This window comes from Centrocercus urophasianus, unplaced genomic scaffold, assembly GCF_019232065.1.
Source record: "Centrocercus urophasianus isolate 14NV4802_14NV808 unplaced genomic scaffold, USGS_Curo_1.0 seq_32, whole genome shotgun sequence".
NCBI classification, from domain to species: domain Eukaryota; kingdom Metazoa; phylum Chordata; class Aves; order Galliformes; family Phasianidae; genus Centrocercus; species Centrocercus urophasianus.
The window spans coordinates 848,862-861,499 of NW_024884889.1; the positions used below are offsets into that span (position 1 = coordinate 848,862).

General features: G+C 46.6%; 1 protein-coding gene across 1 annotated transcript in view; it reads left to right on the top strand.

The window, feature by feature from the left end:
* The window catches only part of RNF150 (ring finger protein 150), a 119,726-nt gene extending 111,406 nt beyond the window's left edge, over nucleotides 1-8,320 (top strand). The window contains exon 7 of the mRNA XM_042829841.1: nucleotides 1,245-8,320. Within this exon, the coding sequence (XP_042685775.1) occupies nucleotides 1,245-1,363 (119 nt within the window). The 3' untranslated portion in view covers nucleotides 1,364-8,320. The remainder of the gene's footprint in view (nucleotides 1-1,244) is intronic.
* Nucleotides 8,321-12,638: the final 4,318 nt, after the last annotated feature.

The following is a 12,638-nucleotide window of genomic DNA, read 5'->3' on the forward strand; positions in this document are numbered from 1 at the left end:
TAATATTGTTACAGTGTAAATACCGTTATTGTAATTAAACCACTTGAAAATAGGAACCATCAAATTTTTCTCTGAGAGACTCCGCCACCTGGGTGATTTTTGTGCCTTTGAAAATCTCCCCAGAGATTCAATGTACTTTGCTTCTCCTGGTTGTTCTTGAAAGAAAATCGGCTTTTAGTTCTTCAAAATCTGTTGGCTTTTTAGCTGCTAGTAAATACGCGCAGAATAAGCACTGCAGAATCAAAAGAAAAATAAGTTATTCCTCCCACACTTGCAGTTTGACTTGCTGTTTGGTGAAGTCAATAATCTGATTCTTACTGTACCTGGGATCATGGATTAAAGTAGATCTCTTTGGCCTGGATCAGGAACCTGCAAGGTATCTGCAAATCAAAGCAGAGGGTGAGGAAAAATGTGAGGAAAGGCACCAGAGAAGGCAAGTAGCTTAGTCCCATGTATAATGGCAGAATTAATGACACCTGTGTTGCTCCTTCAAAAAATTCACGTAGCACCCTGTTAAAAGCCTTGCAGAGGTCGCAGAGATTCTAGCACCCAATGAGGCCTTGAACAGATTTTTTTCCAGTTAGGAGTGTTTTCCTGGTGACCAAGCCATTTCACCATGTGCCTGTGATTTTGTCCTTATTTCACTTCCTTTGGGGGAGTGAGTGGGATGGTGCCACATCAAGGAAGGGGCAGGGGAAGGAAGTACTCAGGTGTGTGGGAAGGAAGGTCATGGAAATGATGGGCCTAAACAGGATGAGGAAGAGTAGAAAGTGCTACTCATCCAGTCTCCTTGTCATCACGTTTCTCTCTATTGATAGGGTCAAATCTGTGTTGCTTTGGCGATGTTTTAGATATGTACTGAATGTTTGGATGTTAGGAAGAAATTCTTTACAGAGAAAATGGTGAGGTGCTGGACCAGGCTGCCCAGAGAGGCTGTGGATGCCCCGTCCCTGGAGGTGTTCAAGGCCAGGTTGGATGGGGTCCTGGGCAGCCTGGTCTAGCATTAAATGTGGAGATTGGTGGCCCTGCGTGTGGCTGGGGGTTGGAGATTCATGATCCTTGAGGTCCCTTCCAACCATGGCCATACTGTGATTCTGTAAGAGCAAAGTTTGGAAACTGAGCACAGCTTCAGTGCCTGAGAAGCCTGTGTTTCTTCGGACCTATCTGCAGATTTGAAATATAGTACTATGTTGACTGAAAGATAAGAGCATAATGCCCTTTTTCTGTCTTTTCTACTCTCACAGATGAACAGGAGCCAGCAGTCAGCAGCGATTCAGATATTTCATTGATTATGGCAATGGAGGTTGGACTGTCCGATGTGGAGCTTTCCACTGACCAAGATTGCGAAGAGGTGAAGTCTTGAAAAACAAACAGATCTCTGAGACTAAACTACAGGGGAGGGCCACAGGGAGGGACCGAGACGACCTTCTAGGATTTGGACCAGTCACGCACTTGCCTCCGGAGCACTGTCACTCCTGCACACTCCATTCTGAGATGGTCACGAAAAGCAATAGCAACAGTTGTGTCTGCCTGGATGCAGTTCCATCGTCTACGTACATTCGTAATGTTCACATGGGAGATGAATGCTTCCAGTTTGCCCACGTGCTTGAGAGCAGCCATGTAACTCTTGAGTGGCTCATAAATACGCAACTGAAATGACAGCTTGAGTGTTTTTTACACTTGTTCAATTGCGTTTTTGTTGTTTTTTTTTTTAAGAGGTATGTTTATGTTTGTTTGTTTGTTTATAGTTTGTTATGAATAGACATTCTTTTTGTTGACTGACCCACAGCTTTTTCAAGAGTTCAGTCCAAAAACCTGAATTCCCCGTTCAATGGTTACTTAATGATCCCACTCCAGGATCTATCATTGCCTGTTATTACTTCATGAAGTACACGTGGCTTCAGAGGCACGGTGCACCAGCATCCTGTGTAAATGTGAAACCTGCTTGCATTAAGTGGAGCCTGGGAGATGTTGTAATCTGAAGGTCTTTATTTGTAGGAGCGCTCTGTATTAACAAAGACTGCTGAGATTTGGTTCAAAACAGCATTATTCTGGCTTCTTCGTACAGATGTCTTTGAGACAAGTATGATACAGAGTTGAGGGAGAGAAAGAAGCGTCTTGTAGTCCTTTGCTGCATTGTATGCTGTTAGTACAGTATGTTAGTATGTACTACATGTTAGTATGTACTTACTTCCTTGCTTATATATATGTATACCAAACCATTCTGGGTAGAGAGGAAGGAATCTGAAAATTAACAGAAGTAACCCAAATCAAAACATCCAAATAAGAATCATTTGTGATTTAATCCATCCTTAACTGCTCTTGCAGAGAAAAGCTTATGATTACTTGTTCAATGTAAAATTTCATTTTTCAGTCAAAATATTCAACTGTGAAAAAGCATTCTTAGCTTCCTGTTTTACAAGAGTAAAGGGTTTCTGTTGACAGTCAGATGATTTGAATCACATTACTGCCTCCTGAGTAAGTCAGCAGAATCAACGATTCATCTTACATTGGAATTTCATGGAGAGGTCAAACGTTTTCACTTGTATCACTGCAGCATCTCTAAACACAACCATTTGGGTTTCTTGCTATATTTAAACTTCCTTTTAGATTTGCTCAGCTGAGGAAAACAGCTCCCACCCAAAATTCAGCTTGTCAGATTTTATTCAGCAACAAATGTGTTTAGAACTGTACCCAAAGTTCTGGACAGCTTGCTTTTTTATTGCGGGAAGAAGGAAGGTTTATACTCCATTCTTTGGGTTCAATGAGAATTCAGTTTGTTTTAGGGCTTTTTTTTTTTTTTTTTTTTAAATGTTTTTAGCCCGTAAGTTGTAGGGTATGTTTGAGGCTTGAAAACCGTGATCCAGATATGTGCCCTGATGTTTTTATAAGCCATTCAAATGAACATCTCTCCTTAATTAATGAAATGCAAGCAGTTTGCAATCTGTTTCATTCGAAAAGGACGTTAGAGATTGTTAGGGAGCATGCAGCTGAGTCACTCTTGCCAATATTTGTGACCCTGTTCCCTGCCACTATGGGTAATGCTGCCACTGTCAGGGGGAATTATGCTTAAATTCACCCCTTCACAATAGAGTTTACACCAAGTACCACATCAGCCCCACTTAAGCTCTGAATACAGTGCTGAAATGAGATACAGGTGGTGCTTACACCTCCTATTGGCCCTTTACATAATAGTGAAACGTCAGCAATGACTGTAGGGGGAAGGCAGAAGCTGGTTATACACAGACAGGGCTCCCAGTGGGAAGTACAGATGCTGGTATATTATCTTCTGTAGTACTGGATCCTGGGTGCTTCATGTCACAGAGCATCATAACACGATGTCCGAGTTGTCAGTGGTCCTTCCACAGCTGCCTGCTGCCGCCCAGCACACAGACAAAGCCTTTGACTGAATTGCTGGAGTACCTGCCACAAAGTCTTTTTTGCCAGAGGAATTAAGCTAATGGACAAACTGACTGATTATCTGTTGCTATAATGGAGTACCCCGCAGTACAGCACAGCAAATGAGGTCTGTGTTCGCACCAGAGGCTGTAAAAAAGGCAAGGCAGGAGATGAAGCCTCCAGTTAATGGTGAAGGGGGTCGTTTGCCTGGCAAAATCATTAAGGGAGCTATGCTGAATGCAGCAGCACATCGTAACTGAGCCCCTGCCCTTATCACTAGGAGCAATAATACTTCTCCTGAGTACCCCATCCTAGATCCAGTCCCTTGGCATCTAGGGCTGGCCACCATCAGGGGCAGAGTGCTTGGCTGGGTACGGTGTTTTTGCGTCTCACCATATTCTGGTTTTACAAAAGAGGGGTCCTAGCTCATCTGGGCCGGGAGCATTTTGGCTTTTGTTTTCCAAATTCTACCTGCAGTTCTGCTCAGGAAAGATTTTTCTCCATCTCTCTCTTGCGGCGTTGCATAGCTCTGAGTGCTGTAAAGTGATCACAAGTGCAGAGGCAGGTCACACCTCACTGAAGGCAGAACTTAGGAAAGCATTTACGTAGATGTTCTAATCCATCCTTGTTCAGAAAAGCACTTATGGTTAATTTTGGGCTTATATGGAAATGACATTATTTTGAACAGGTCCTCTATGAACGTATTTAAACCCCTGTATCAAATGGAAATGTTTTCCTAAAGTAGGACCTGGCTGCCAGTGTTTTTTGTACATATGACCTGTGGATGCCTTGGGAATTTGAAGTGCTTCAGAAATATTGAGACCTCAGAGGTTTGTTTGTAACAGACGAAAGCCTTAATTCTGCAGATCTGCATGCCCGTGCACAGTTTTGCCTGTGTGAATCTCTCCACTGTGATTCTTCACAGGGTAAAATTAAACCTTCTCGTTGGCACATTTGGGCAAAATTATTCCCTTCCTGAGAGCGTTTGGCAATTCCTCAGTACTGCTGCCTGCCAGCCCTGCATTAAGCAGGTGGGATTCAGCTGCCGGGGGCACAGCACTACCTGTTCAGAACAGAGAGCAGCCTTTGGCCTGCAGCAATGGAGAAACAAAATCCTCAGGTGCCCTCTGACAAAGAGTGCACAAGAATGTAGTTCTGCTCACCTGCACAGCGTGGCTTTACTGCTACAGACACTGCCTGCTGCCAGGACAGCACGGACAGGGCAGGGGTTACCTCCTCCACAGGGCTGGCGGCTGGAGGACAGCACAGCTCTCTGAGAAGTGTTCCTGTTGCTTTTCCTGCTCCTGTCGCCTGAAGCTCTTTCCTGTTATTTCCCTATAGCGAATACTGTGTGGGAGAGCATTTGCCAGCTTGTCTTCATTCCAGCTGTGTTGAAGAATAAACCTTGGGCAAGCAGAGCCCGTGCTCTTGCATTCCCTTTGGTTTTCATGAGTTTCACTAAGCTGCAGGTCTGTTTGATAGGTAAGAGACATAAAAAATTGCATGAGTTCTGTGCTCATAGCCAGCCTAATGTGTGTGCAGGCATGCAAGGCACCAGCTCTGAATCCTTTCCTCAGCTCAGCCGTTCTGGTGGAGACCCTTGCTGTAGGTTTGGGGGGTCGTGTCTTTTCCTGACTGCCTCAGAGCTTGGGAAACAGGATCGGGACAGATGCAGTGCTACAGTTTGTTCTTTAAGCATTCTACAGAATTACTTTCCACATATGCGTATGTAAGTACATTGATATGTCTATGGAAACTGTAGTGAAAACAAGCTGCTGCCATTTTTAGAGTGTTTCCATATGTGAGAGAACATGGCAATAAAGAAAAAGGCTTTGTGGAAGCAATTTGAAATAAAAATCCTGAGATCACATATAAGAGGTCCCTGGGATCTCGCTACTTTACTTTAATGAAATCTGGGCCAGATCCAGATGATGATGTCGCAAGAAGGCCAGTACTTTGTCTCCTATTGAACAACCGGTTTGTGATATGTTCTTGTTTTGTGGACAAAACGAATCCAAGCACTGAAGACAGAGGTAGCTCAGAATTCAGTGTTTCACAAAGAATACGCATTTTGTGATCCAAAATGTTTGTAGTCACACCTGGTAATCCAGCCTCTCCTCCTCCTTGATGAATAAAAAGAGGTGCTCATCTAACTTGAGACATGTCGAGCTCAGAAGATGCTTGCACCTGGGTGGGTTGTCCTGGCAGATATCTATCTGCAGATCTCTTAACACCTCTATGTACTTTTAGTCATTAGTATACAGCTGCAGATTCTTCATAAAATATATTTTAGTTCCCTTTCTGGTTTAACCTGGAGTGCAGTTGTCGCTTAGATTTTTCCAGTCTTTTGCCTTGCAAATTTTTCCTTGGAATGTACGCTACAGCCCTAAGAGGGGATTCAGGGATGAACAGGCAAAGATCAGAGCATCAGCCTTTATAGACAACCTGCAAGTCCTCACTGTGGCAATTGGTCTGCACTGAAATGATGAGACAGGTTGTGCTTGGCAGCAGGAGATGCATTTCAGCCCAGGCAGTTGGGAGTCTCCCAGGTTGTGTTTATAAGAGCCTCATTCCTGCCTGGTCTCTTGTCCATAGAAAAGCTAATTTCAAACTAAGCATATAGTTTGAAATAAGCCAGGAGAATGAGACCACAGGCCGTGCAAACCATGAAAATCAGTAGTTGCTTATTACCTTCTATTTCATTAGCAAGAATGGAGACTTTTTAACCATTTGTAGTTCTCACAGAGCCTTGTTGGATGAAAGTTTCTGGTCTGCTAGAAATACAGGCCGGGGCAAGGTGGCTGTCTGAACAGAAGGCAGGAATGGCTTGCTGTTCTGCTGCGTCCATTTTGCAGGACTGAAATGGTAGAGAAATCCATCCGTCACAATGGATCGTTCCAGCACAAGGGAAGGGAATTGGTGGGATAAAGCCAACGCCGTTCAGTCTTCTCTGTGGCAATTTGTGCTGCCCGAGTCTTTCGTAAGGGGGGTGTTGTTCTAGCGGGCTTTTTAATAGGGGCAACTGATCCAACACAAGCACTTCTTGAATTCTAACAAGCTGTTACCTGGACGAACGGAGAGTCGTGCGGCTGAAAGAGGAGCGCCAGATGGGCTCCGCGCGCGGGCTGCGCGTGTAGCAGATGGCAGCTGCGGGCTGGGAGGCGGCGAGCGAGGGCGAAGGCTGCCCTCTGCTGTGCGGCACCACCGCGGCTCAGAGCCGCTCAGCTCGCTTCCTCCTCCCTGGTTCTGGCTCTTCTTTTCCATGGGAAAAAAAAAAAAAAAAAAAAAAAAAAAAAAGCTTTCTCAGCACGAGCTGTATTTCAAGGAGAGAAGCAGAGGGGGAAAGACGGATGAAATGTGTTGAGGGAAAAGCCAGTGGATGGGTTTTCCATCTGAAATTAATCTTGGCTCTCTTGACTATTTTAATTGTGCATCGGTGGAAGCTATTGCTTTCTGGAGCAAAAGCAAAAAAAAAAAAAGAGGAATATGAAGAAGAAATAGCATTTTCCTTTTTAGTTTCTTTCCCCATTCTTCAGTCTGGGTAGTGTTAAAAAACAATAGCAAGATCAGGACGCTTGGTTGCTCCAAATTATTGCAGCTATCCCAAATCTAAACATTTTGTATGTGCACATAATGCCATCCTTCCTTCTTGCTCCATGTTTGGAAGCTGAAATTACTGTACCATTTTGTAATTAGAAATGTAAAGAGGGGACAGCGGGTGGGAGGGTCTGTTCTATCTATAGCAAGATGTTCCTTCTATTTAGTGAACACTTCAAATGGTTTTGTACTTGTCAAGATATACATTCCATCCATTTCCAGAAGAGAATTACTTTTATTTAGGGTAGTTTATAAGCACACCAAAACAAATTGCGGTGTCCTATTTGGACGCAGCTCATGAACAGAGCAGAAGTATTCTGGTTTCGAGTGATGGCTCCAATGTTTTTTTCCAGCAACATCTCCTCTCGCATGCTGCAGAGCCACACCAGCAAATGCCAGTGTTAAAAAGGGAGTGGAGAAAAAATGAATGAATACCATATGCATCAGTGCACAGCTTGCCAAAGTAATTTCCAGTTGGGAAACAACGTTCTGTATCAGTGAAGTTCTCAGAGGCGGTCAGTCCCACAGCGGGGGACAGGACAGGGTGTGCTGCAGCTCTGCCTCTCCCTGCAGCTGACAGCCTGAGAAACCTGGGGCACAGGGCGAGAGCATCATGCTCACACACTGCATCTCAGCATCTGCAGGGCCGTAGGGATGGGGACGTGGTTTTGGCCGAAGCCGTTCTGCAGGTACTGGTGCTGCACTGGTTTTGTTTGAGTGGGAATTGGGGTTGGGAAGCAGCTAGTGAAAGGCTGTGACAAAATCACAATGTGGCGTTTGCATAGGCAGCTCTTTTTCTTCCCATCAGCTTTTTTTTTGGTCCTCCTACCTGTGAATGTGCTGCCAAAACAGCAGTAGCAGTTTGTGAAGCGAGCCTTTTTTCTAGGTTTACTTTCTGTATCGCATTGCAAACACAGCTTAACTCTTTGCTGACATTTTATGATGTGTACACCTTCCCTTCCGATGCACTTTAGCTCTCTTGAAAAAAATGTGGGAGTCGGAAGCACCATCCTAAAGGGATTTGCCTGCAATCATGAGGCACGCGCTTTTCTTTCCTTTTCATCTTGCTTTGTTATATGCTGTAAATGCTATAGAGCATGGACAGTGACTCAGCTGGGGGAAGTACTGAAACATTAAGGGTAATATTTGGAAGCGTTATTCAGTAGTACAACACGGCTATTTTTGTTATATAGAAGATTATAATGTAAATATGTGAGACTGTGTTATTATGTACTAGTAAAATATTGCAACTATCAAAGTTAAGATTGTGAATTTCAAGGAATTTTATTGCAAGTTTTTTAATAAAATGAATCTGATGACCGTGTCCTATGTATTTTCTAACAGACAGTCAAGCTGGCACTCTCTGATGTGTGAAAGTCATTGTTTCTCACTGCTAACTTTGGCACCGGCAGAAAGCAGAAGCTGCAGCCAAGAGGGACCCAAGCTGCAGCCTGGCTGCCTGCTTCTGCCTGGCTCTTGTTGTTCTCCAGCTGCTTTTGATCAGAGAGCAGCAGCTGGTGGGGTTGAACACCTCCATCCCGAAGGGAGAGCTGCGGTCACTCTAAGTGCTGGGCATCGTGTGTTAAATCAGCCTTATGGTGTGACGACCCTGCTGTGCCACATGCAGAACGGCACTGCTGGTGTGAGGAGTCATCAAGCTGCTCGTCCTGGATCCTTCATCCCCAAAGGTGTCGTTGCTGGGAGAGACACGGCACTGTCATACATGCAGCCCACTGGACTGACATATGCAGCATAGGTGTGCTGCTTGCAAGAGGCTGGGGGCACGGTAAAAATCCTGCCCAAAAGAAATGTAAGAGACTTGAAAGTTTTCTGGAAGATGAAGGGAAAAAAAAAAAAAGGAAAAAAAAAAGGTGTCAGAAAGCTCTGAAAGAGCTGCAGCCATGCTGCAGGCACACAGCTCTCCCTGATTCTGGCTCATGATTTCAGCTTGGCAGCTGATGCTCCCAGAAGGCACGCCTTGCTCCCAGTCACAGCAGTGCATTCGAGGTGTGGATGTGCCAGGTCAGCTGGGGCCTAACACACATCCCTCAGGAGAAAGGGGCAGCTGTGCGTTAGGTAAAGCCCAGCTCCCCAAATCTGCCCTGCCTCGTTGCCTCGCTCACTCCCGCTGAGCAGGAAATCAGCTATGGTTTAATGTGTTTCTGTCAGCAGCACTGGGAATTTATGCTGCCCATCTAACCTGTGCCTGCACGGCCTGAGCAACCTGTCCCACCAGCCCCACTCCACATAGCCAAAATAACCCCTGGGCTGCAAAGGAAGGTTTGAGGTACCGCCAGCCCAGGCTCCAGGTCTTTCTCTTGCTTTGTCCCAAGTCCAAGCACAGGGGGGCAGCCGTGGGAGAGAGCAGGGCCAGTTTCCCCCAGCAGAGTTGCTATGTGATCTGCACACACAACACAGCTGCTGCTGCTGCTGCTGCAGATCTCGTGGGCGGCGGCACGCTCGGGTGTCGCAGCAGCAGTAACCCAGTGCTGAGCTGCTGGGAATGGCATCAAGGCTATAAATAACCAGGGGCGTAAGGCAATTAATTCCAGGCTGCAAGCACATACGTAGGGCTTGGGTTACATCACTCTTTTCTGCACAAATGTGCTTCATTTCTAGTCCAAGTGGAGAAATAAGGCTTTGCTACTCCATACTTTTTTTTTTTTTCTTCCCTCCAACAGGAATAAGTCAAAATGAACTCACTCCCACGATTCACTGAGGTGACCTTCAGATCCATCACAACCAATAGAAAGGACTGGATAGTCTTTTCTAAGAGCATTATCCAGACTTGCACTGTGCCAGCCTATCCAGGGTCCATTCTCTCCCATGAGACCCAAAATGTGGTAGGAAAGCGAGCAAGCTTTGTATTACACAGCTGAAGGTGCCCTAAGGGCAGCTGCCTATGCCAAGTTGTGGACATTAACTCCAAAGAAAATGGCTCTGAAAAGGCAGCACTGCAACATGGGGTGAGAGGGTTTGGGGACATCCTGCAGAGAATCTGGGCTGGATAGGGCTCTCCAGGCTGGATGTGGTTCTGGGCAGCCTGGTCTGGTGGTTGGCAACCTTGCACGTAGCAGGAGGGTTGAAAATAGATGATCATTATGGTCTTTTTCAACCCAGGTCATTCTGTGATTCTATGATTTTATGATTCTATGAATAAGAGGGCTTGAGGGCCAAGAAGAAATCCACAATGGGTTAATGCACTCATATCCACGATAGATGAGCCTTAGGAAGTCAATGTTCAATAAGTCAGGGTGCAATTTTGTAATGCACTCATTCCTCAGCCTTCACTCCTCATGCAAGCAAGCTGAGAATATATGCAAGCCCTGGTAAAAGATGAAGCAGGGAAAGTAATACCATTCTCACATGCCTTGGCTGCCCTCTGCTGTAGGCCACCCCTGCGCTCCTCTGGCCGTCCTGCTAGACAAATGCAGCTTGGCTTTGTAGTCTGGCCTCTCACTTTTGAGATAGCAGACAGGCTTGGACAGGGAGGCCAGCAGTGACTCACAGTGGCTGAAGCCCAGGCAGATGTCCTCCTCCTGCTCTAGCTGGAAAGCATGGTAGCTTCTGGCAGAGGGACAGAGCAGACATCTGGGAGCAGTAATACATCAGATGTGCTGGCCAAGCCCCAGAGCTCAGATAAGGTTGTTCCTCTGTCCCTGCTCTGGGCAGCTGTGCTGGTTCCAACCCAGATTGCACCTGAACCATATCTGACTGAACAGAGGCCAGGAGCAGATGCCAAAAAAGAAGCAGCACCAGGGTGGTTGCCCCTCCATGTCACTCCTGGCCTTTCAGATATCTGGCACACCTCTGGGGCTTCCTAGCAGCAGGGGCTAGGCTTGCTCAGTTGTGTTTTTTGTGGTTGCTTTGCTGTGCCTCAGCACATCCTTGCTGCCTTTCTGCAAACCCCATGAGCCTTTAATGAATTACACAGCATGGAAGTCCCAGCTACAAGAGCTAAGGCGAGAGATATTGACATGGCAGTTCGAAGCCAGCAAGCACCAAGTAATGTCCTTGTGGCCAGCAACAGTGTGCGTGGTTAGAAGCTGGCAAAACTGGGGGTCAGAAGCAAAACAGGGGAAATGGAAGGAGGTTTTTTCACACGGAGGGTGGTAATGCACTGGAACAGGTTGCCCAAGGAGGTTGTGGATGCCCCATCCCTGGAGGCATTCAAGGCCAGGCTGGATGTGGCTCCGGGCAGCCTGGTCTGGTGCTCTGTGGCACCTGAAACCAGGTGGTCATTGTTGTCCTTTTCAACCCAGGCCCTTCTATGATTCTATGAAACAGGCAGGCAACCACCCATGGGGGAGAGCAAAGAGGATGCTGAGGTATCCCAGAGCTCGCATTGTATGCGGCTGATGGACGAACTCCGCTTGCTGACCATCACCCGCTCTCCCCCCGCAGAGCTCGCTGGCCCCGCACCTGGCGCAGCTCACGTCACCCGCGGCTGCAAACCAGGATCCGTTTTCCACCTCCGGCGTTTCCCCACCAGGCGGCTCTCGCTCCCTGCAAATGCGTTTCCCTGCGCTGTGCGGCCGCGTGTCGGAGCCGCAGCGATAGTCACTCGCAAACCAAAGCAGGGATTTGGGTGAAGAGAAAAAAACGCACCGAAGTGGGATTCTGCCTGTGGGGTGCTGTGTAGCCCAAACACGAGGAGCCCCAAGCTGCATGCAGGCATCTTTACAGAAGCACAACCCGACGGCAATTCAGGTGCGCTTCGAGAGCATTCAGTCCTCCAGCCAACATCTGCACCTGTGTAGGCTGAGTTTCAGGCCCACGAGATAAAACAGTGTGGTGGGAATGCTTTGACACGTGAAATATTTGATCGGTTTGGGGCTCCTGCCCTGAGGGTGTCTGGGTCTGAGAGTCAGGCAAGCAGCAATTACTCGGATGGGGAGAATCACAAAAAAAGTGCGTTACCTGCAGTGTTATTTAGGTGAGGGTGGTGGTTTTAGGGTTGGGTGGTTTTTGTTTGTTGTTCTTATAAGTTCTATAGAAATAAGGAGGAGGCGGTGTTTCTTATGGAGGACTGACAGCAAACTATGCATGCTTTCAGCTAGGGAGCTGCTCTGAAAAGGATTGTTAGTGCTGGAAAAGCCATTTTTACTTGCCTACACTCTGTGAAGTCCTAAGCCCAAGCAGCTGGCAAGGCTCCCCAGATGTGTTTGATGAGTCGTTAGCAATGACCAGCACGGGGCAGGTGCATCTCGAGGTGTGGGGGATGGAAGCTCTCAACATGGTGGGAAGGTGATCGTCTTGGGGTCTGTAGGGCAAGCAATGACCTTTATGTAAGTATGGGTTTAATCTGTGGGAATCTGTTTGTGCTGGTTGGAAGAACTGAATGAGAGCATGAAGAGCAAATCAGCAGTCAATTGCTTGCTGTTCTGATAGCTGCTGCTTGAGCATTTTACGCCTGTTTTGTCAGCAACCAGACTTGATAAGTGGTGAAGCAGCTTTGCTCTGACCGTGAGAGTTTGTCTCTTTTGTGCTGAATGTAATTTTATGCAGCTGTGAGATCATTTCTCTGGGGATTTGGTTTGGCCAGCAAAAGGGTGAATCCCTGCTGCTGGATCTCACTCTAACACATCTGAGTGTTAAGCAGAGCAATTCAGAAATGCATTTTACTGTCTCCAATGAAATCT